This window comes from Lytechinus variegatus, chromosome 19, assembly GCF_018143015.1.
Source record: "Lytechinus variegatus isolate NC3 chromosome 19, Lvar_3.0, whole genome shotgun sequence".
NCBI lineage: Eukaryota > Metazoa > Echinodermata > Echinoidea > Temnopleuroida > Toxopneustidae > Lytechinus > Lytechinus variegatus.
The window spans coordinates 5,464,409-5,488,125 of NC_054758.1; the positions used below are offsets into that span (position 1 = coordinate 5,464,409).

At 35.2% G+C, this 23,717-nt stretch overlaps 1 protein-coding gene across 1 annotated transcript; it reads right to left on the reverse strand.

The window, feature by feature from the left end:
* Positions 1-1,924: 1,924 nt before the first annotated feature.
* On the reverse strand, positions 1,925-21,309 carry LOC121405932 (CCR4-NOT transcription complex subunit 2-like). The gene is made up of 14 exons (XM_041596925.1): positions 21,244-21,309; positions 19,839-19,884; positions 18,744-18,799; positions 17,901-18,049; positions 16,344-16,407; positions 15,184-15,349; positions 13,512-13,765; positions 13,038-13,172; positions 12,478-12,567; positions 11,700-11,804; positions 10,699-10,855; positions 8,456-8,567; positions 7,212-7,312; positions 1,925-2,320 (listed from the first exon to the last, which is right to left on the reverse strand). The coding sequence occupies exons 1-14, from the start codon at positions 21,260-21,262 to the stop codon at positions 2,080-2,082; spliced, it is 1,695 nt and encodes a 564-aa protein (XP_041452859.1). The 5' UTR covers positions 21,263-21,309; the 3' UTR covers positions 1,925-2,079.
* Between the last annotated feature and the right edge of the window lie 2,408 nt (positions 21,310-23,717).

Below are 23,717 nucleotides of genomic sequence, written 5' to 3' on the forward strand. Positions count from 1 at the left end.
GGGATGTTCACCTAGACCTGTGTAAGATTTCAAAGGACTGTCCTTCATGTGTAATACCCTAATCAAGTTTGACTGAATCGATCACGGCAACAAAAGGGCGAGGGGGGGGGTAAATTGTAATTTTCCCCATCATCCTTTCACTGACCATTCATAATTCACTCCATTTAAAGAAACATTTTCAAAATCAAATTGCTCGCCACAGGATTCGTCTTTGAAAATAAAACTGATCACAAATTGTACCCCAAATTGGCAATTTTTGTATAACTAGATCATCTGCGGACACCATATTGAAATAGAATGTACTGACTGAGTGTATTTTGCAATTGAAGTGTTTAAAATAAAACGATAAATTGCGACTCAACGACAGCAAGAAACTAAGGCATGTGAGTGAAGGGATAACAATACTGTGAAAACAAAGTCTCTTGAACAGAACAGTGATATATCATGATCTTGAATAACAAAGGAATCAGGGGCCCATCTTATACCCCTTTCATAAACCCAATTACGCGGCTAATAATAATAGCAGCATAATTTGGTCGTAAAATTGGAGGAGGACAAGAGTTATCCGCATTACTCTGATGCTGCTATTATCCGCATAATAGCAGCATCGGGATAAGATTTTGAGTTTATGAACGCATTTCCAAATAATGCGGATAATTGACATGGTGCGGTCAAAAGGTCACGATTATCCGCCTTTTTCAGGATGGGCGCTCGTAAAAATAATGGGGCTTATTTTCGGAGTCTGTGAACGCAAATTTTATTGAATTATCCGCATTACTCTTAGGCGACTAATTGGAGCATAGGTTTATGAAAAGGGTATTACAAAGAGCTGCGATTAAAGCAATCAATCGTAACTCTATGGAAATCCATCAGTGTCATAATTTTTTCTGCTGGAACTTTGCAAAATGTCCTTTGTAAACAGAGGAGATCACACCAAATTGTCAAGAAATCGATGAATTTATGGATATACATTCATATCTAGATTTTTTTAAAAAATAAACATGCATTTTATATGTTGACTTTGCTGGCTTTCCATAGTTGCGATTGATCAGATCAATCGCAACTCTTTGTAAGACGGGTCCCAGGTGAGCTATTTAAAAAAAAAACATTGTATGAAAATAAGCAGGGTATGTTTGGATGGGAGACCACAAATCTCATTATCGTCACCAAGTGCTTTGTTTCACTGAGAATAATCGAGTGAAATTGAGGAAGAAAACCTTGATCCTGGTATCATAAAACTTACAGGCCTACAAGAAATGGGAATCATGTTTGAAAATACTGGTTACAAATGTGCAGCAAGGTCTTAAGAATATGTAAGTGAATAAATCTTTCTCAATCTCTTCTGAGTTTGATAGTAGCAGCTGGAAGGACAAGGTCTGGGGGTGTTGAACAAAGATTTAAGCATGGCTTAGATTCGCACTTAAATGCCTAGTTGTGTGCGATGTAAAAGGTATGACCGCATTGGTCAGATCATGCCAAGAGAACGCGCACTACTGCATATTGATCAATAAGACTGCACATTGCATATCATATACGCGTCAGCATTTAAGTGTGACTCTACGTCATACATAAATATTTATGAAACACCCCTCCCCCTTGTGCTCGAGCATTCAAGGAATTTCTTCCTACCCGGTACTATTTACTCCAACTGGGTGTAGAGTGGCAAATGTAGATAAGTGCCTTGCCTAGGGACGCGTGTGCTCTGTTGGGATTCCAACATCAATGCACACAGTATCTAACGAATAACCTCATTGGAGACAAAGCAGTAGTGCACCCTCTAAGCATGGTCTGACCAATGCGGTGATGCATAATATAATGCACGCAACTGAGAATTTAAGCATAATCTTAAGTCAGACTTGAGTCTTTCCAAAACACCATCCTGCGTGGTCCCAACTGTATTTCATCTTTACTCTAGACCCTTACAACAACAAAAAAAAAGAAAAAAAAAAGCTTACAGAGGTATGGGAAGAATGGAGAATGCACGGAAGTGGGAAAGCGGGAGGGAGAGAGAAAGAGAGATAGAAAGTGAGAGAGGAAGGGGAGAAAAGAAAAGCTACAAAAAAGGAAAAACCGTGAGAACTATTTCTGGAATGCGGGATTCGTCGAGGTGTTGTGGTGAAAGGATGCCGGCAGATGGGGGCGCTCTTCAAGCTTGTCGTAGTCGAGGTGGAAGTCCTTGGCCATCTTACACCAGCGGTTGTAATCAAAGTAGTAATAGACTCCTCTCTCGTACGTACTCGTTTTGACCTGGGGCTCCATGCCTGGTCCTCGGGTGATCCAAACTCTCTCATCTTTATGGTATCTCCAGTCTCGGTTGTACCTAGTCAAAACACAAAAGAAAAATTTGAAGACATTAACCCTTTCCAAGCTTACTTCACACCAACGCACACTCAGTGCCACAAGACCTTCGCAGTTCATGCTCAAACAATCCATTGTTTTCCTCCCTGAAAAAAATTCAGAACAGAGGGGTTCACAGCCCAGGTGAGTGTTTCATAAAGCTGTTTGTAAGTTAAGAATAACTTTGAGAACGACTGGTGATCCTTTCTTGTGGTATATGGTATATTCATTGGCGATGGTTAGGCGCATAAGAAAGGTTCACCAGTCATTATTCTACCAGGGAGAAATACTTCGGCCAAGCATGCTTACACTCAAGCAACTGTCAGGCCAGGAAAAGTGAGAAATTGACTTCAACATGATGCAATTTTCAGTGGCATTTATACATAACATCTGCTGGTCATAAATCTAGTTTTACTCTAGTGATTTGGACCCCGTTCTCATTGCCATCCTAAAACCAATTTAGTGGACACTAGTTTAGCATGTAATGAGAACGGTCAGAGCAGTCTTGTAAACGATCTTCCAAACCGGTACAGAAAACCACCTAGCATTGGAGTTTTCAAGATTGCTTTGCCTTGTTAAACTGGTTTTAGCGTGAGGACACAACCGTACTTCGAGAAGCAATCTTCATACATGTTGAGTGTAGAATGCCTACGGTACGGTTTCAAATTCGTGCAAAACTGATAGCGTACCCATAGCAACAACAAGAAAGCTTTCTTTGAAGCAGCCATGAAGTGGTTTAGAAAAACATTTTTGGATGATCAAATAGGAAATGCGATCTCCCAAACAGGTTTCCTAAACCAGTTTCAAGTAAACTATTTTTAGGATTGTCATGAGAACTGTGTCTTGTATCTGAACGGTGTCACATTCCCAAAAGGAAACACATGATAGCTTGACTTATAATGAGCACTGATTGACACAGTTGAATTTTCTAGAAATCTGCTCAAATTAGGGAAAATTTGACTTACAAAGAGCAAATTACACACTTTGCATAATCTGTTCTTAAGTTTGCTTTAATCTGGGCGATCATTTGACACATGGAAGCTAGTCTGCAGGCACAGACCCTGATTGAAACTTTGATCAGCAAGTGTGTCTCCACGCAAAGACTAGCACATACAAAACTTGTTGAGGGCCTTCAGTACACAAGGCATGATTAGGCTGCACATTTAGACCCCTAACTCGAGTGAAGGGTTTGCACCTGTAGCAGGCTACATGGAAGCCCCCAAAGTGATTTGAAAAGTGGAATACCACTAATAAAAATCTTATTTATATCATCAAGGATACAATATTTCAACCAGTCCTTTTTGACCTCTGTGACCTTTGACCCTGTGACCCCCAATTTCTAATCAGACTATTGCTACTCCTATATGCATACATGTACTTGGACCAAGTTTGACATTGACCAGTCACCAAACGCTTCTTTAGTTTAATATCGCAAGAACACAAACAGGATGGACTGAAGGCAAAAATGGATTACACAGAAACATAAATATACACCTACAGTGGGTGGAGAAACAAAAAAACATGGTGTTGGCTCTACATCCTAAATATAGCTTTGATGACAGCTCAGGTGATTTGTAACACCATATAAGGTATATGTCTCGATTATGATCATTTTTTTAATCTTAATCTAGAGGGCAACCATACAAAATAAGGTTACTCTTTGTGTCAAAAAGGCTTAAATTATGATGGGAACGGATTATTGAAAACATGAAATAAAAATCTTTAATAGTGAAAACATAGATAAAATACTGATTATTAAAATAATCTCATTAATATTCCTTATTTAGGCTTCTTTGCTCCAAAAATGGGAATTTCAACTAAAGTCGCTTTTCAACTTAAAAAAAACCCAGACAAACAAGTCTTAATGAGACTGGCAGTAAAGGATTTATATCTAAAGAACTATTTTTCTACTCAGTTGCTAGAATAAGACTTTTCAGTTATCATGAAGGACTGGAACGTTTAATAACAAACAAGTTTTACGTGCGAACGTGGGAAAATGATCAATATTCTTGGGAACCTTGTAGAACGTACTTTTCTTTATCAAATTACTTCAAAAAAATGTAAATGTCAGAAAAGGCCAACAGTTGAAAATAAAAAGAAAGACTTATAAATTAGAATAAATGCAGCCATATAACATACATTTTTATCCTTACGTCAGTAAACATCTAAAGGCCATAAACCTTGTGGAGGCCGAGGGTAAACTAGTCTAATTTGAAAATGAAAACATTTTGTTATGACATCTGCAGAAGCCGCATGCAGGGTTGGGAGGTTTAAAAAATGCTATTTTAAAACACGTTTCAAAACATTTTTGTTAAACAAAAAATATGTTTACAAAACACTCCAAAAGCTGAAAATTTTGCTGTGATGTGATTTTAAATGATTTTTTTTCTTTCTTTCTTACTTTTTTTCTTTCTTTCTTCCATTTTATTCTCTCCTCTCTCTCTCTCACATTCCTTATATAACTGTACATATAAATCCATTAGAATTTTTTCCATAAAAAAACAATCTTAAGATGTTAAGCTTACTTTTTTGTACAGGAGAAAAAAACATTTAAAGAGCTTTTAAACATGTACCTGTAAATAGTAACTTTAGTTTTTTCCTTTCACAAGCAACATGTGTTCAGATCTTTAAAGTCAGATTGTGTTCTTAGTTATTAGGATTATTTAAATTTACATACATGGTTATCGACCCGTTATAAGTTGTGTATTCGTCGATTATCTCTTTATTTGTATGTATAATTGATTTTTCGTAATGGTGTTTTCACTTTCAGTTCCTTTGTTGTTCTTAATTTACTGAGATATCTTGTATTCTTTTTTCCCCTCTTTCTTAGCACTTTGAAACCTTCGTATAAAGCGCTTTATAAATTTTGTATTTATTATTATTATTACAAATAAGCGTAACTGACTAACTAGCACTGTATCCTTTGGGTTGCACATAAAGATGAAATTTATGTTTAATAAAGTTGAACAAAAGTATAAACTCATTTAGATAATTTTGCTAAAAATGTAAATACATGTACCCTGAAATTTACACTTAGTAAAGTTGAACAAAAGTATACACTCATTTCGATAATTTGCTGAAAATGTAAATACATGTACCCTTAAGTCATATATTTCATGAGTGAGTATATTTTGTGGATGAATGTTTTAGCATTTTGCGGAGTGTAGGCCTCTAAAAATCTTTTGAGACTGGAATAATAGCTAAGAAAAAGTACCCTTCCTTTCAATTATCGTCATTTGAAGTTTTTTTTACAATTTTTAATTATGAAATTTTTCATGATTTGTCAGTAGTAGTCATTCATTAATAATTCAAAAACTGTGTATAGCCTTATAGTATTGTATTAGAAGAAATTGTATTATTAAAAAAAATCCATTACCTGATTTTATATGTTTTGAAACATTTTAAAACAATGAAATACTTTTTTTTAATAAAAAATATTTTCATTAGAACCCTGGCCGCATGTATTTTTTCTATCATCAATTAAAAAAAATGAAAAAGCTGATAAAGACTAGACTAAAAATAAAATGTCAGAAAAAGGATTAGGGAAGTATTGACAAATGAAAAACAAGGCGGTGCTTAACATTTACAGAAGCCATACATATTCTTTTATAAATACCAAAAGTAGAAATGTCAGAAAAATGATTATCCTAAAAAAATAAGACAAGTCTTCTAAATGAAAATCAGGCTCACTAAATATCAAAAGGTTAAGTACTTATGGAGAGCAAACAAATCTTGACAGGGAAAATGATTTTTTTTTTTAATCTACCGAAGCCTTGATATCACAACTTTTATTCCTCTTATCAATTCAAGAAATGAAGAAGGCTTGTAAAGTTCAGAGATTAAACTTTAAAAAATTATAGAGTTAAATAAATCACAAGCTCTGTTACCAAACAAGAGTGTACCTCCGGCAGTCTCGCTTGCAATACGTGATTCAATATAGCAACAGTTCTGGTGTTAAAAACATCTAAGATGAAAAATTCGTCAGCGATCATCTGACTGTCATATTGCAATAAAACAGTGCAAAACCCATTTCAGGGAAAATTTACTTCAAAATTTACTATAATTTGCACTTTTTGGTCCTCAGCCTTGCAAGATTTTTATTGCTCGAAGAATACATTGTAGGAAAGCCCAAGACAAATGCTTAACAATGATATCATTATTATTTATAATACAGAATAAAGAATTGGAGAGATATCACAAAAGAAGCTTCATTCGGTTTGAGCTGTTTATATTTTGCCTGTACAAAATGTCATGTGGCATACAACAACCCTGACATTGATCAGTGAAAACGTATCACTTTTTCACGTGCAAAGTCAATGCAGTGCCAATACGACGGTTTGGCTGACTGTGCATTTGCATATTAAGTGCATGCAGCTCTTTTTTGCTTTGCTACAGTACAAAGTTTCCATTGGGATTTGCACATTTCATCAAAAAATTTGTTTGACATTACCTTGAAAATCTCCACATATCTCCAAAACTAAAATAAATTGCTGCCTTAAAATCTACTTACAGGTATAGAGTAGGATTTGTATTTTCATTTTTTACAAAAATCTCAAAATCATCTCAAAAGACTGATACGACAGTTTAGATGAACGCCAACAAAGTACTCACAAAAAATACCATTCATGTGAAAATAAAATACCACACTCATTGACCTTAAATGACCTTTTGCCTTGATCATGTGACCTGAAACTCAATTTAATAAAGAAAAATGGTATTTAGTGATGATCAAACATCGCAAATGAAAAGAGCAGCCGCAGATGGAAAAATCATGTTTACAGGTTTGTACTACAGGTACAATAAATGACATAATAAAAACACAGTAAAAAAAAAGCATTATAAAAGCTAAAGCAAATTGAGTATGAAATACTTACAGTTCTGCAGCGGCTGCTAGCTGTAAGACATCCCCACCATGCGTGTAGTACAGATGAAACAGAAGATCTTCTCCGTATCTTGATAACTTGATTGGCGCAAGCTACAAAACAAGCAAATTAAATAAAAACATGCATGAACATTTGTGCTTTGCACATTTTTAAACTTTTTTTTCTTCATAAGTTTTTATATTTACCAGTGTTTTATCCCTTATGGTCGGTCTCGAGGACAATTATGTGGCCTTGGCCCTGGAGGTCTGGGCCCTGATGTACAAAGAGTTATGATTGATCCGATCAATCGCAACTATGGACGGCCAGCAACGTCAACATCTATTATGCATGTTTGTTCAAAATATTCTCTAGCTGTGATGTATATTCATGCATTCATGTTTTCTTGAAAATTCACTGAACTTCTCTTTGCATAAAAAGGATATTGTGCAAATTTTTCGTAGAAAAAAATATGATACTGATGGATTGCCATAGAGTTACAATTGATCGGATCAATCGTAACTCTTTGTAAAACAGGGCCCTGAAGTACTTGGCCTCGTTCCTGGAGGTCTGAAGTACTTGGCCTTGTTTTGGGCCTTAGACTGTCTAGTCTCCGCCTTCGACATACCACTGATATTTCCATGATAGACCTTTCTTTTACAATTCATGCTACTTGGTGAGGTCTCCATATCTTTCTGTTTCACTATGAAATATTGATGAAACCGTTCCTGTAAGTACTATATCATGTTTCTATTCTACGAGGGAAGAATTTGGCCAAAAACTCCTGCATTTTTTTATCTGTTCTGAACCATGGTACAATCGACACAACCTTTGTGAATTTGGGCCATTGTGTTCACATGTGTACAGGGACTCAGGGGAGTGAGATTGATCACTCACTACTGATCTCCTTAATCCATTTTTGAGAGAGCAATTTATCACTCGCCTCAGCAATTGCTAATAACATTAGTGTCAGTCAATGATCAACTGTTAAGAGTCAACCTTGAAAACCTCATTCTCTGTCAAGGTTTTGTAAATAACACACTTGCAAGAATTATTAAAAAGTTCAATGAGATAAATACTGCATATATCTATATCTGATTGTTTGTCTCCATTGATTGTGGGTTGTATGAGAGCTCCCCTTGTATGTCATAGAAGAGCTTTTTGTACTGCTCCCTTAATTGTCCACTTAAAAGTTTTAGGAGAGCTTTTTTTGCTCCCCTCATAATTATAAAACTATATAAGTCCCTCTGTATACTAACCTTATCTCGTATGTGTAGGTTTGTGAGATACTCCTGTGGTACGTGGTAGTCGATATCTTGAGGTCTGCTCGGCGCATCGGAACTCGGCGACTGGAACGTACTGTACAGGTTTCTATCAGAAAGCAAAGATCACAATTGGTACATGTTCAGTTCAATGACACAAAATTTTCTCTGGCAACAATTGCTCCAGATTTTACTTCATCTAAAATATAGGGTTATGGTTAGGTTTGCAATAAGATTTAATGTTAGGTTTAGGAAAGGGTATAATGTTAAAACAAGGGTTCAAGTTGGTAATTCTGTTAGTGTACGGAATTTACAGGGGAGCAATTGTCGCCAGAGCAAATGTCATGGAACCATTCCCTTTACAGAGGTGTAGAATGTAAATGTGATTTAAATAGAAATAGAAATGGTTTATTAGAACAAAAAATAATTCGCAGCCCAAAGGCCAAATTACAGATTTTCAGACACAAAAGCAAATACACAAATATACATAAAAATTACAACAGAATGAAAAACAGGAATTATAAACACAATTACTCTCAAGTACCAGCCACACAGAAACAGTAGCAGCCTAATAGAACGTTAAGAGTAAGCCGGTCATATGTTTCGGATTGTTAAGTCAAAACATTTATTTCATTGTGTAAGTAATGCATTGTTTAACATTATGCACCACTGCCACATTATACGTTTTAACAGGGCCTCTGTTAGCGCTAACAATATTTTGTACAAAAAATTCCATATTAACTCAATAATCTTTTTTACAAACTCCAAATATTTTGTCAGATACATTTTCTGATGATATATCTTGTGCTGAGGAGAAAAGTTGCACATTGAGGGATAATATCACATTTCATGTACAAAACAAATTAAGAGGCAGACAGAGAGTTTGGAGTCTAGTCTTCACGCGAGACATGGTTTTAGTAAAAGCATCAAATTTGAGTCTGTGCTAGCAGACTACATCGCTCCCCTTTTAACCAACATTGCCAATTTGAGGATCACTTCATAAAGTAAATTGAGACTTTTCAAACATTCATATTACTTTCTTATTTTTTAACAAGTGGAATACCTCTGGCCGTCTCACCTGCATCACGCGATTCAACATAGCAGCAGTGCTGACTTTGCATACTACTCTAACTCGCACAAGATGTTCAGTGATACATGGTTACTCTTATGTCCTCTTTTTATGAACTAGACCAATACACTTACAGAGATAGGACGGTAATTCAACAAATACCCCCAATGTGGCCAAAATTCATTGACCTCACATGACCTTTGACCTTGATCATGTGACCTGAAACTTGGACAGGATATTCAGTGATACTTGATTACTCTTATGTCCAAGTTTCAAAAGTCAGATCAATAAACTTGCAAAGTTATGATGGTAATTCAACAGATACTCCCATTATGGCCAAAGTTCATTGACCTTTGACCTTGGCCATGTGACCTAAAATGCACACAGGATGCTCAGTGATACTTGATTACTCTTATGACCAAGTTTTATGAACTAGACCAACATACTTTCAAAGTTATGATTGTAATTCAACAAATACCCCCAATTCGGCCAAAGTTTATTGACCCTAAATGACCTTTGACCTTGATCATGTGACCTGAAACTTGCACAGGATGTTCAGTGATACTTGATTACTATTATGTCCAAGTTTCATGAATCAGATCCAAAAACTTTTAAAGTTTTGATTGTAATTCAATAGATACCCCAAAATCGGCCAAAGTTCATTGACCCCAAATGACCTTTGACCTTGGTCATGTGACGTGAAACTCATGCAGGATGTTTGGTGATACTTGATTAACCTTATGTCTAAGCTTAATGACCTAGGTCCATATACTTTCTAAGTTATGATGAAATTTCAAAAACTTAACCTCAGGTTAAGATTTTGATGTTGATTCCCCCAACATGGTCTGAGTTCATTGACCCTAAATGACCTTTGACCTTGGTCATGTGACATGAAACTCTAATAGGATGTTCAGTAATACTTGATTAACCTTATGGCCAAGTTTCATGAACTAGGTCCATATACTTTCTAAGTTATGATGTCATTTCAAAAACTTAACCTCAGGTTAAGATTTGATGTTGACGCCGCCGCCGTCGGAAAAGTGGCGCCTAGAGTCTCTCTCTGCTATGCAGGTGAGACAAAAATTGCTTCTCTTTATCCTTTCTTTTCTTTTTTAAATTGTTTTTCTGTTGGGTTATTTCACCTTTAAAGTGAAAAGGAGAGCATACTTACTCCGGTGAATTGAGATTGAGACCCAACGTCGTGAGGTCGCTACCGAGGGCTAACTGGACAAGATTAGGATCCGTTTCGGCTGCTCTGATGAACGTTAGAAGTCCTACCATACCAAAGGGATCTGTTAACATACCTGGTGGGATGTTCATTACTTTACCTGAAAAAGAACAAAAATAATACACAATAAACTACAACAATAACAATGAAAAATAACATTTTAACAGTGATGGGTAATTACAAAAATAATGATTGACAAACCCGGAAAACAATTCTATTCAAGCAATATCTACATCTTCATAAAATCAACAGCCCAAAAAAATTGAAATGACAAATATAGACATTAAAGTAATAGATTAAGTTAGCTGACTCCACTGATTTAACTTTATTAGTTATTTCCAGTTCTTTCCATAATCATTGGTCTGACAAATTATACTCCTTTTCCAAAGATAGCTGATATGCCTTCAGATTTTCAGTACTGATTTTCAAGGTTTGTGCACTGAAGGAGATACAATTATGGTATTATAGGCCTGTATTATAATTACTATGTTCTGAAATCAGGTTTAACTGTGGCAATAGTCTCAGTCTATATCAAAATTATGGGAAGCAGATAATGTTAACATTTTTTAAAAGGTATATTCACTGTTCTGGTTCCTAGTGCTTCAATGGTACAGAAAACTATGTTGATTACCATTCCCAGACACTTATTAATAATAATAATAAGCATTACATACTAATTACTTGGGCTTTAGCACACGATACAATTACTTGGGCTTTAGCACACGATACAAGATATTTTATTTTGTCTTCGCAAGTGCTGCGGTGGGATTTGAACCCTAGACCATGTGGTTTCAAAGTCCAGTTTGAGTGCCAAATGAGCTGATAAATCAGGTCTCAGCAGTTACAGATACTTGTCACAATTTACTATCCATATTCAAACCACAACTTTAGACCATTTTTAATTTAACCAGAGTTGAGCATACGGGCCATGTTTGTATACATACCGTCTGGATGTATTTGGATGCCTTTAACCTCGTTGCCATTGCCGTTTTCTTCTGAACTGTTGTTATTCGCCTTGTCCCCAGGGAATCTTGCATTTTCTTTTTGTTCTGAAAAAAATAAGTATGGCATTAGAAATGAGGGCATTGTTACCACTTTAAGATTTAAAGTTCCAACATCAAGGTTAATCTAATTTCTCCACATCAATCATAAACAGTGCCATAGTGCAAGAGTAACATACACACATTCATGTTTATATACAAGAGAACTCTTGCTGAGCCAGTGCAATGAACATCTTTGAATGGTTCGAGGTTCAAACTTTTGTTTTAGACAGCAACCTAATGTATCAATAACTCAATTTTCATTAAAAAGAGAATGCATCTGTGGTAAAAGTGTCTTGCGATAAGTACTAATTTGAACAAATTATCTACCTACGTAAACTATAGTTTGATATCAATGGCTAAATTTTCATGAAAACCGGAAGTAATACCTTTTGGGACTAAAGGATTTGAGTATAATACAGGTAGATACACAGTTCAACAAACATTTACCAAAATATACAATCTACTAAACTTTACTCCGAGATGGTATACAATTCAACATTTTTTTTCCAAGATTAAGTACACAATTCAACAATTTTTTTCTTCAAGATTCTCAATGTAACAAACTCTCTCACAGATAGTTCACAATTCCACAAATTTATATCCAAGATACGCAATCCCAGATAGTACACAGTTCAATGCACTTTTTAAAAAGATAAATGCATGTATAAATGACACATACCATTCTTGATGTTTGCTCCGGGAAGGGCGGGGAAGTCTTCACTCTGCATCTGGAACTCCGGAGTCGGTTCCGCTTGTTTGCTTACCATGCCAACTGGTTAAAAATTGACACGGGAGGAGAAAAAGAGAAAGAGAGACAGAAAAGACGAAACACACAAACATCCTCTTCTACGCCACTATTATAATCTTCTTCTAATCTTCTTTCCAGCTGGAAGAATTGTGAGGGAATCATAAAGATATTTCCTTTCAAATCAGCTTTTTTTGATGTTGAATTAAAACAGTATTTTACTTCCTGACATATATTTTGTAAGCACACCAGCTACTTTTGAAATCATTTTCAGGGACAAAGGTAAATGATAAATCCATAGACAATTATTTAATTATAGAAAACACAAATGTGCCTCAATTACTGTATGATGTAATTCACAGAGGATTTGTACAGGGAATATCCAGTTCCGATAGCTATAAGGTGAACAGTTAGTTTAATTACTGACATAAGGGGGTAATGAGGAGTGCGATTTTATTCTTTAGAAGGAAAGAAAATATGTTTCTAATGCTTACCATAAGCAGGCCTGCCTGCCATGGGATTTGGCTGGAACAAGCTAACATTCCCCGACGATGATTCTCCCGTTTGTCGCCCTCTCGTGCCCGCCAGGACTGGAAAGTCGGAGCTGTCAAGGATTGAGGTGTCATTTGCTAAGAAAAAAAGAGAGAGAGGTCCGTTATTCAGGTTATCAGTCCCCATGGGTTCATTTCAGGACGCCGATTATTTTTCGAGAAAAGAGATTGCAGAAATTATATTTTAAGGATAGAAAACGGTCAGATATATAGGAAGATTGGTTTAGAATATCTGCATAGTTTATCGCATGATAAGTCATCATTTGACATACTCCAATTTCTATGAAGTTTATCATGATTTAATATCTATGCTGGCTAAAACAAAAGTGCCATATGACCCCCCCCCCAAAAAAAAAATACAGCATCAAGAAGCACAAGCAGTTGATTTCTGTTATCCAGATTATAAATGATACTCACCATTCCCGTAACCACCAAAGTTGCCGAGTAACGCGCTCTGTCCGCCGCCGAAGCTTGGGGGTCGATTGAATGCACCGATGCCGCTTGAGTTGGTGGGCGTCACTCCACTCCCGATTATCCTCGACTGTTGTTGCTGCTGCTGTTGTTGTTGCTGTTGTTGCTGCTGTTGTTGTTGCTGTTGCGCTGTTGAATGCTTCTGCTGCATAGCTAGAATACTGGGTGAGGTCCTGTTATGACTCATGTTGAGCATCCCCCTGTAGAAGACAAGTGTGAAAGGAACAATGAAAACAGTGGACTTATAAAATAGCATGGATAACCACGGCAACAGGCGGCAATTTGGCGCACTGTGACAAAAGCGTGCATCACCATTGGAATGTTTTATACATGTGTCCGATATGCGCTAAATTTAGCGTAATTTATACAGAAATCTGCATAAACCATGGACTCAAACGTGGGTTTTCAAAACCACCTTTGTGAATTTGGGCCAATGTGTTTGATAGATAAAGCGTTTCAACAGGATGTGAACGGACTCTTGACGATAGCATAAAATATTAATAGCTGACTAAACATTTTAAGGTCATAAAACCTTTAAATTGCTAAATCTCAATTTTTTAGATTTTTAACTAATTAAATTCAAGATTTGTCACAACTACGGTCACACACGTGACCAAGAATGGCCCACTTGTATAGTACATATCATGCTATCATCTACCATCTCTAGACTTCAAGAGGGAGGACTTTGGATATCATTTCACCCTCGTGAAAAAATATCATTGTTTATAAAGGTAAACTTTATTTGAGTGACAAACACTAGTGGCAAACACTTATCTAAGTGTTTTTCTCTTTTTATTCAAATCAAACTATTTGTTAGGGTGGACTTGTCCTTTGACTTCATTCCCGATCTAAAATATTTTTCCATTGGGGCTGATACTGTAATCATAATTGCAAACCTTTAGGTCAGACAGCAATTTTTATGCTAATTGGTCATTTAATAACTGCGATAATGATGAATACAGTCAAAAGGTTCCATATAGACGCTAAGTTAACTGTAAGCTATGGAGGGAAAATAAATATTGTGAAGCAGGCATTATGCTTATGAAATACAAATTTCAGGGTTTCCTCTTGAAACGTAATTGCATGAATTGAGAGCATGAAGGGCCCCACAGCTGAAATTTATGCAAATCTTCACTAGGGTACTCAATCATTTCAAAACCAAGAGTAAACGATAAGTTATCTTAAGGCACCACACCCCTTACAACTGCTCGCCATCCGATTTTGGAACAAATTGCATTCTGCTAATTTTCTGATAATATGAATGGAACATATTGTTTTATTACAGGTTGAAATTAATTGAAATAATACTAATAACTATTTTGAAAGATTGCAAGCTTTTATTGGGAGTAAAGGCCAATTTTGTTTCAAATTGTAGCCAATCGTACGACTACTATGACGTCATTACGACTAAATATTAAATTTGCTTTTATTGTAAGAAGGATGATAGCATAGTCAGATTTGAACATATGTATTCGTACTAGTGCCTAATTCGTACAATGATTTCAAACATAACACAGTGAAATATTCCATGTCTTAACATTAGCATCAAATTATACTACATGTTATTCCACAATCGGATCGCAGACCGATCGTAAGGTGTGCGGTCGCCTTAACTGACCTGTTCGGTGATGCAGGGTTGGGGGGAGGAGGCATAGAAGGCAACGGCATGCCCGATGACGTAGGTAGACCTAAACTCGAATGACTCGACATGCCCGAACTCCGGGGAGGAAACGCTTGCTGCTGACTCGACATCCCTCTCGGTAACGCATTCTGGATGCCTAATCCTGGTGGAATAACCAACAAAATCATCATTAATGTCAAATAATTATTAAGATGAAGGTGATGATGGAGGCCCCAGTGTAAATGAGAATTAACACCTTTATGCGTTAAATTCCCACTGGACTACTTGTTTAAGGGTAGGGGGGAATTCCCAGTGTAGAGGGGGAAAACCCCAATGCATATCCCTAATCATCAGTTACACCAGAAGAGACCAGAGCGTCACAGTGAGTCAGTTCACTTTCGCCTCCAAGACAGAAATTTTGCCAAATGAAATACTGATAACAACGATGACGTTGCTACTGCTGTACAACTACTAAAAGGCATCTACATGGTGACACAACGTTTGCTCCGGCAATAATTGCCCTTGGCTTCACTTTGTCCAAGATACAGGGTTTTATGTTAGGGTTTAGGATAGGGTATAGTGTTAAATCCAAGATTGAACTTGGTCCTTCCATTAGTGTGTGGAATGTACAGCAGAGCAAATGTCATAGAACCATTGGCATAGCCTTATCTATCTAGCTACTGAGGTGTATTGTTATTATTGAAATTGCAATTTATTTATCACAATCTTCATAAAAAACATTCAAATCGAGAAGTATAAATATTTCAATAAAAATACATTATAACAAAAGTGAGTATATTTAAGAATAGTGGAAGGATCACTGAAAAGTTACAAGGAACTTATAAGTTAATGATCCTGAAATTAACACAAAACAACACAATTAAAAAACAAATGCAATCAGGAAATACAGAACAAGAAACATAACAAAAGTATACAATTGTATCTATATCAGTATTACTATTAGTATTAGACTTTCTGCATGAAATGTATTTTTAAATGTCTTTGATTATTACTATCCTAGCTTTAGCTCAAATTACTACTTGAAAACTCAGTATATCTATCAAGAAGCATTTTGCGATCATTCTGTCAGTCTGTTTAAATTTCTTTTTGTGAACATTACATGACTAGAGTTTATCTCCAGGTAAGTTCATTCTTACCTTGCTGTCCACCGTAAAAACTTCCTGAGAACTGGGAAAGGGACTGAGATTGCGATGTCATTAACTGAAAGAAAAAGACACACCTACATTATTCAAATATGAATTGTTGAAAACATGATAAAAACCCACTGTTCTAAGGTTCTACTGCAAACTAATCTAAGATGATGAGAATGATTACAATCAGTTCAATTCGATTCATTTTCAGCATAGAAATATACAACATGAAATGGGAAGAAAATGGCATAAGGCAAAAAACAGTAACCACAAAATACTTTATGAAAACTTGTATATATCTCCGAGTAAAAATACACAATTACGATATTAAATGAAAAATGTGCATCATCATCATTTTTTCTACTATCTTTTTAATTTCTGATTACTCATGTGACATTTTGTTATTGATTTCTTATGCCCATTACCAAAACCATGTATCTTTTCAACGCAAAATTTGCACAAATCAGCCATTCAAGATGAGATATATATTGAAATACAGAATTCATCACCATCATTTTTTTTTCTCCTCATTTTGAAATTTGCCCTTTTTTTGTACTTCTCTTAGTTCTCTTTACTTTTATGTCTTACTCTCTTAAGCGCCTTGAGCATTTAATCAAAATGGAAAAGACGCTATATATATATATATATGTATTATTATTATTTATCATCACCAATATCATGACGACCATTATCATCACCATCATCATCTTCACCATCATCACCTTCACCATCATTATCATCATCATCATCACCATCATCGTCACCATCATCATCACCACCATCATCATCATCACCATCATCACCATCACCATCATCACCACCATCACCATCATCACCACCATCATCATCATCACCATCATCACCATCATCATCACCTTCACCATCACTATCATCATCATCATCACCTTCACCATCATCATCATCATCACCTTCACCATCATCATCATCCCCATAATTATAATAATAAACATTTATATAGCGCTTAATACAACAGTTTCTAAGCGCATTGGAAAGAGAAAAAAGAAGCAGCAAAATACAGTGAAGGAGAACAGGATATGGAATTAAGAGGACTGCTTAATGAGGTAAATTTTGAGGAGTGTTTTGAAAGATTTGACAGTGGATGCATTACAGATGCAGATGGGGAGATTGTTCAAGAGTTTAGGGGCAAGAGCAGAAAAGTGCTGGGTCCTAGAGATAGTCGAAGGTGAGCAGTAGAAGAAGATCGGAGACGTTGAGTAGCAGAGGATGAGGGACAGAGAGAGATAAGATTTTGAAGGTAGGATGGGGCGAGACCATGGATGATTTCATAGACAAGGAGGAGCTGGAAAATAATTCTATTATGAACCTGAAGTCAATGGAAGGAGTAGAGAATAGGGGTGATATGTTCAAATTTCTTTGTCATCAACGTCAACACATCAACACCATCGTCAATATCATCACGATGATCACCACTACCACCATCATCATCATCACCACAATCCTCCCCCTCAGCAACATCAAATTTTATCAGTTTGTCATCATCATCACCATCATCACCACCACCATCTAAATAAAATAGCTTACATCCTGGTCTTTTCCTGGTCTGTGAGGGGGAAACATAGATGCTGGATTAAAGAACATGGCGTCACCAAAATCATTGTCACCTCCCTCCTTGTACGGACCCATCTTACTCGTCTTCTCTTTCGTTCTACTCCCTAATAATGAAAATTCCACTGGAAAACCAGAAACACAAACAAGAACAGCTTGAAAATGACTGTACAGTTTCAATAGCTTCACATGTGAATATTAAAATCATGCTTTGAAAATTTGTTTCTAGTTTCGACAAGATATTTCAGGTGGAATAACATACAAATGAGTAAAAATAATAATCTAAAACAAGGTTTCGTAAACTTATTGACAGTTGATAGATATGCTATCATTCAATTTTGTTTATATTCGTAAGACTGCATGATAAAAACATTGCATTTGAGGTAAAAAAAAAAACAATTTGAGCAGAGTAGGACCTGGTTTGATGCTACTCATTCAGACGTGGCATATTGCTATAAAAAAAATCAGTATTAATAAAATTGAACCTTTACTTAAAAAAAAACATGAAAGTAAAAAAAAATGAAAGTAAAGAAAACAAAATGAATGAACATAATTGTGAATTAAGTGTGAGCAATAATCATATTGGAGGTACCGTGGCCGAGTGGTCTAAAGCACCAGACTAGACCTATGTAAGTCAGGGGTTCAAATCCCAGCCATGGCACTTCTGCCAGTGAGCAAGGCATCTAATCAGCAAGACTCTTTTACCCTGCATTCAAATAAATGGAAATGCTATACACATTCTTGGTAAATATGTGCACTTGTTTGAAAGTATGAAAAATAATAGAACACACACACAAAAAAAAAATTGTCCTCACTAACCTTGTGAAGTCAGGTCTGTTGCACCGGGTTTCCTAATCTCTTGGGTCATACCAAATCTAATTCAGGTAGGAGAAGAAAGATCAAATTTTATATCAATCTGAATTAAATAACATTTTTTCATTGTTAATATAGAGGGGTTTTTTTTTTACTGTGATATATTGTAGTTTTTATTTTTCATACAATTACAAGATACCAATTCCTTTCATTAATAAGTGACAACTTCCTGGTAATTAATTTCTTTATATTTGTGTTTTCCTTTCCGAGAATCAAGAGTTCCAGATAAATTCCGAATTTTTGTTTTGCCTACATCCATGAGTTTTGGAATGAAATACCGGTATTTGTTATTCTAAACCTGGTTAGGAACATATACATCAATTATATATACATGTATAACAGAAAAGAAAAACATTCTCTGATTTCTATTCTCCAGAAAAGAATTTAAGATGAAAATATGGTTAACTGTTATTTCAAAGTCAAGTCAAATATAAATTTTCTACTAGTGACAACTATTGTTGGCTACAGGAATGCTACCTAGGCTTGATAATAACTTCTGAAAAACATCTGAAATGACCCCTTTCTTACATGAAATATGAGTAAAAACCTCTGAAAACATCTAAAATGACTCCTATCCTACATGAAGTATGCGTAAACATGTCTGAAATACAGCTAAAATGACCCCTTTCCTACATGAAATATGCGTAAGAAACCTCTGAAAATATCTGAAATAACTCCTTTCCTACATGTATGCATATTCTACACCCAAAAATATGTCAAATAGTCTGACTTTCAGACTAGTCTGAAATGTGGCAACCATGAGGCTTCTGAAATCATTGCATGTGATTGGCTACGAAAGCAAATTCGACAACTTAAACCACTGACAAGATCCTCCATGATTAAATTTTTTGCTGCGCAAGTTTCATGAAAATTCTGGGATGCCAGTCAGATATAGTCAGTACTCACTGAGCATGAAAAAGCCAAACTGACACATTAAACCCAATAAAGATGTGCTGTAAATATAAAGACATGAAATTGGACTGAAATCGGACAAGAATCTTAGGAAAGGAATCTCTGAAAATAAATCACGAATTGACTTACTGTCCAGACATGGTGAAAGTTGTTCTTTCATCTGGGTCGTCTTGTTCTAATCAGTAAATAGGGGAAAAAATGTAAATACATGTACATTAACAAATAAAACCCAGCACACATTATGACTATGATGTCCTGAAATAAATATTCATAGATCTTTCTTTCATTTTACCAAAACATGGTGATTCGGACAAAATCCGGAAATAGATGCTCTTTTGAACAATTTGTGGTCAGACTGTAAACTTTAGGTAAAAGGAATCCAAATCATATTTTTCATATATTCTTATCATTGGTTTTTCTATAATCTCAGGTTTAAAGCGGTGAAATTTTGTGCCCGGTAATTTTGACAAGTGGCAAGGTCTCCATGGCTAGCTGTTGTACAGTGATTCTATCACTCATCGACAACCTCTTTTGAAACTGACCACCTTTCGCACTTGCGCGCATTAAGATTAAATTGCATATTACAAACGCTATGCACAGGAAAGTAGTCGCTGCATTCATAGTAATGATCAGAACCCGTTTTAAGAGAGAAAAAGAGGGATAAAAAGCTGCAGATCTCCAGGACTAGCGGAGGAAGATGAAGACGGAGACATCCAGCTGATTCGCAAGTAAAAATATTTCGCCACCGTGACAAACTGATAAAGACAAGAATCAGCTGTAAAATTAACATGAGTGTATAGCAGGTGGTCAGTCCTAAAAGAAGGGTGGAAATGAGCAAATTTGAAATCTACGTGAATAGAATCTCAGTCAGAGCAGAGCAATCTATCTATTTTTTAATTCTAAGTCTAATGGAATTTGCAATCCGCTCAATTTTCTGCACAAGACTGAAACTAGCTTAAACCGATTAGATCTAACATTTAAGATTCTTAGAAGAAATTTAGGAGGTCAATAAGGAGTACGTCCAACCAACATTTGACAACTCCGACAAACTTCAAAAAGTTAGATTAAAATCGCAACCAAATGTCAACTCAAGTCTCAAATTGAATGATAAGAAGTCAAACACGACTGCAGATTTTTATTTTTGGATCCAGATCTATAACTCTATAAAGTATAATGCCCCAAATTCCAGTCATATGGGATTTAACTTTGAAAAATAACATCTACATCAGATCTTTAGGTTGATTAGAAACATCTAAATCGATATTTAAACTGTAAAGAAAGCGTTCAATACAGGCGCGCATTTACTTTTTACTCACACAAATTGCAACGTATGGGACTTAATTTTAGAAAATTGCATTGTAAAGAACCTACGCGACACAGCAAAATCAGAACAAAATAACGAACCCATCCAACAATAATATCACACACAAGAGAGCTCAACGATCAAATTATTAATTTTAGAATCATGAAATATCACAAACATTGAGTTCTAATACACTAAGTTTGAGAAATATCGTTTTAAACTTCAACTTACTGAGATTAAAGATTGTCATTGATATTGTACGTAATAATGGCTGCCAGTTGTAATGCGTTTAGCGCCATCATGTGGCGAGATTTGCCCAAACAAAAGCGACATACGTGACTGTTTCCGTATTGTTTTTTAATTTATATATTATTTCATCACACTCATCACCATCATCACATCATCATCATCACCTTCATCATCCTCCTCCTCCTCATCATCAGCAGCTTATCATCATCATCACCATCATCATCATCACCTTCATCATCATTGTCACCATCATCATCATCCTCCTCCTCATCACCACCATCATCATCATCACCATCATCATCATCACCTTCATCATCATCCTCCTCATCATAACCATCATCAATCATCATTATGATTTCATGCTTCCCTGGTATTCTTAAAAAAAAAAACAGGCCCAGATAATAATGTAGGCCTACAATCATACTCTAAATTTGTTTTTACCAAATAATGATATTTCAATTGTTTGTTTATGAGCTCATTGAGCTGTGTTTGTTTATGAATTGTGTTGATGACTGACTTTTAATGATGCTATGATTATTATTATTATTATTATTATAATCATTATTTATCATCATCACCATCATCATCATATTATTATTATTATATTATCATCATCATCATCATCATCATCACCACAATGAAAATGATATCAATATCAAAGTAATCATCTTCATCATCACATCACCATCATATTTTCCTCCTTCCTCCTCCTTCTTCGTCAATAATTTTATATCATCATTTTTCAATCATATCAGTATAACATCATATTTATTGACATAATTATGACAGACTTCACTAGGTGATTTCATACCAAATAAGTACAATTTTATTATTTTCTCTGCAATACAAATTTAATAATACCTCAGAGAAACTCTTCAAATATCTAGATTTCAATTAAAAATAATAAAATAATGGTTTGTTAATTGAAAAAAAATATGACAAATATCAAATGCATGTTTGAATGTAAATAACAATCAAAATAGAGCCCAAAAAACTTTTTAGCATTGCCCAGAAATTATCGTCAGCTTCCTACAAGAAAGGACTTATGGGTAATTTTAACAATTATGTTTTTTATCTCAAACTTTGAAGAATACATGGAAGGCTTACCAATGACGCAAAAATTATTTCAAAATTTCATGTAAAACTCAAAGTATCAGCAAATTAATAAGGACCTAAAGGTGAAATAATCATCCAAATTACCCCTGCTTTGGGAAACTGATGGTATATCAAATTCATTCAAAAAATAAAGAAAGGACATCACATGCTGTGCTTGATTTAACATATCCCAGAGTTTTATCAATGTGATTTATGTTGATTTTATAATGAAAAAAAATCAAAGACGACTTCTAATATTCTCCTCTTAAGAATTTATCAAAGCAACCATACTTTCATTTTGCTAAAAATATAATAAAATACACTTTCTTCTGTGTCAATTTACTTCGAAGGGAGGTACAACGGGGGGGGGGGGGGGTTCATGGATGAACAAAAAATAAAACATTCAAAGTTGGAATGAATGCAATGTCATGTTAGAAAACATGAGAGAATTAACGGCTAGAACATCACTGTTTGTGCTCAAATCTTTAAAGGGAAATGAAACATTTGGAACAAGTGGGCTTGTGTGAAAACTGAAAAATCTAAGAAGGTATGAGAAAAATTGGACAAATATGAAAGTTATGAGCATTTGAATATTGCAATCACTGTTGCTATGGATATCCTCTCATCGGCAATGCAACAAAGATGTGTGATGTCACAATGTGAACAACTTTCCCATCTATGGACTTTGAAATACCCTCAAAATGTCTCTCTTTTTTTGCTCTTTCTTTTGGTGATACCAACTCTTTATCCATGTATTCTTTGAAAATCTGCATCACATGCCCTCCTATACATGTAGAAAGAATATATATTCAACTGATAGATGTGATTGAAGAGGCAGTTGAAGTGAAATACAATGGGAAAGTTGTTCACATGTGACATCACATATCTTTGTCACATTGCCAATGGGAGGATCTACATTAAAATAATGATCTAAACTTCAAATGATCATAACGTTCTAATTATTTATTCAATTTTTCTCAAACTTTCTTTGATCCGCATCTTCGATTTTTCTGTTTTTGCTGAAGCTATCTTGTTCCAAAGGTTTCATTTACCTTTAAATACTGCACAGGATTGGCAAGAAACTAAACTATACAAATACTAGAAACAGACAAATATGTCTGTAATTAACAATCAAATACCAAAACAATGTTTTTCTTACAAAAACTTTCCAAATAAACATGCAGTATATACATGTATGTATGTTTTACAAAATGACAGTATATGTTTACATTACTTACTGATAGCAAGATCAGGACTCCCGTTTACAAATAATAATCAATAACTTACAAAAAAGTATCAGTGACTGACAAATTCTCATATTAAAACAAATTCCATTATCAAGAAGGGCCAAGTTATTTATA

Bases quoted from the DNA above. Each gene is read 5' to 3' on its own strand.
- LOC121405932 (XM_041596925.1), bottom strand. The intron at 7,313-8,455 runs GTTAGTATACAG...CTTGTTTTGTAG, and splicing joins ACCTACACATACGAGATAAG to CTTGCGCCAATCAAGTTATC. The intron at 2,321-7,211 runs GTAAGTATTTCA...TGTTTTGACTAG, and splicing joins CTAGCAGCCGCTGCAGAACT to GTACAACCGAGACTGGAGAT.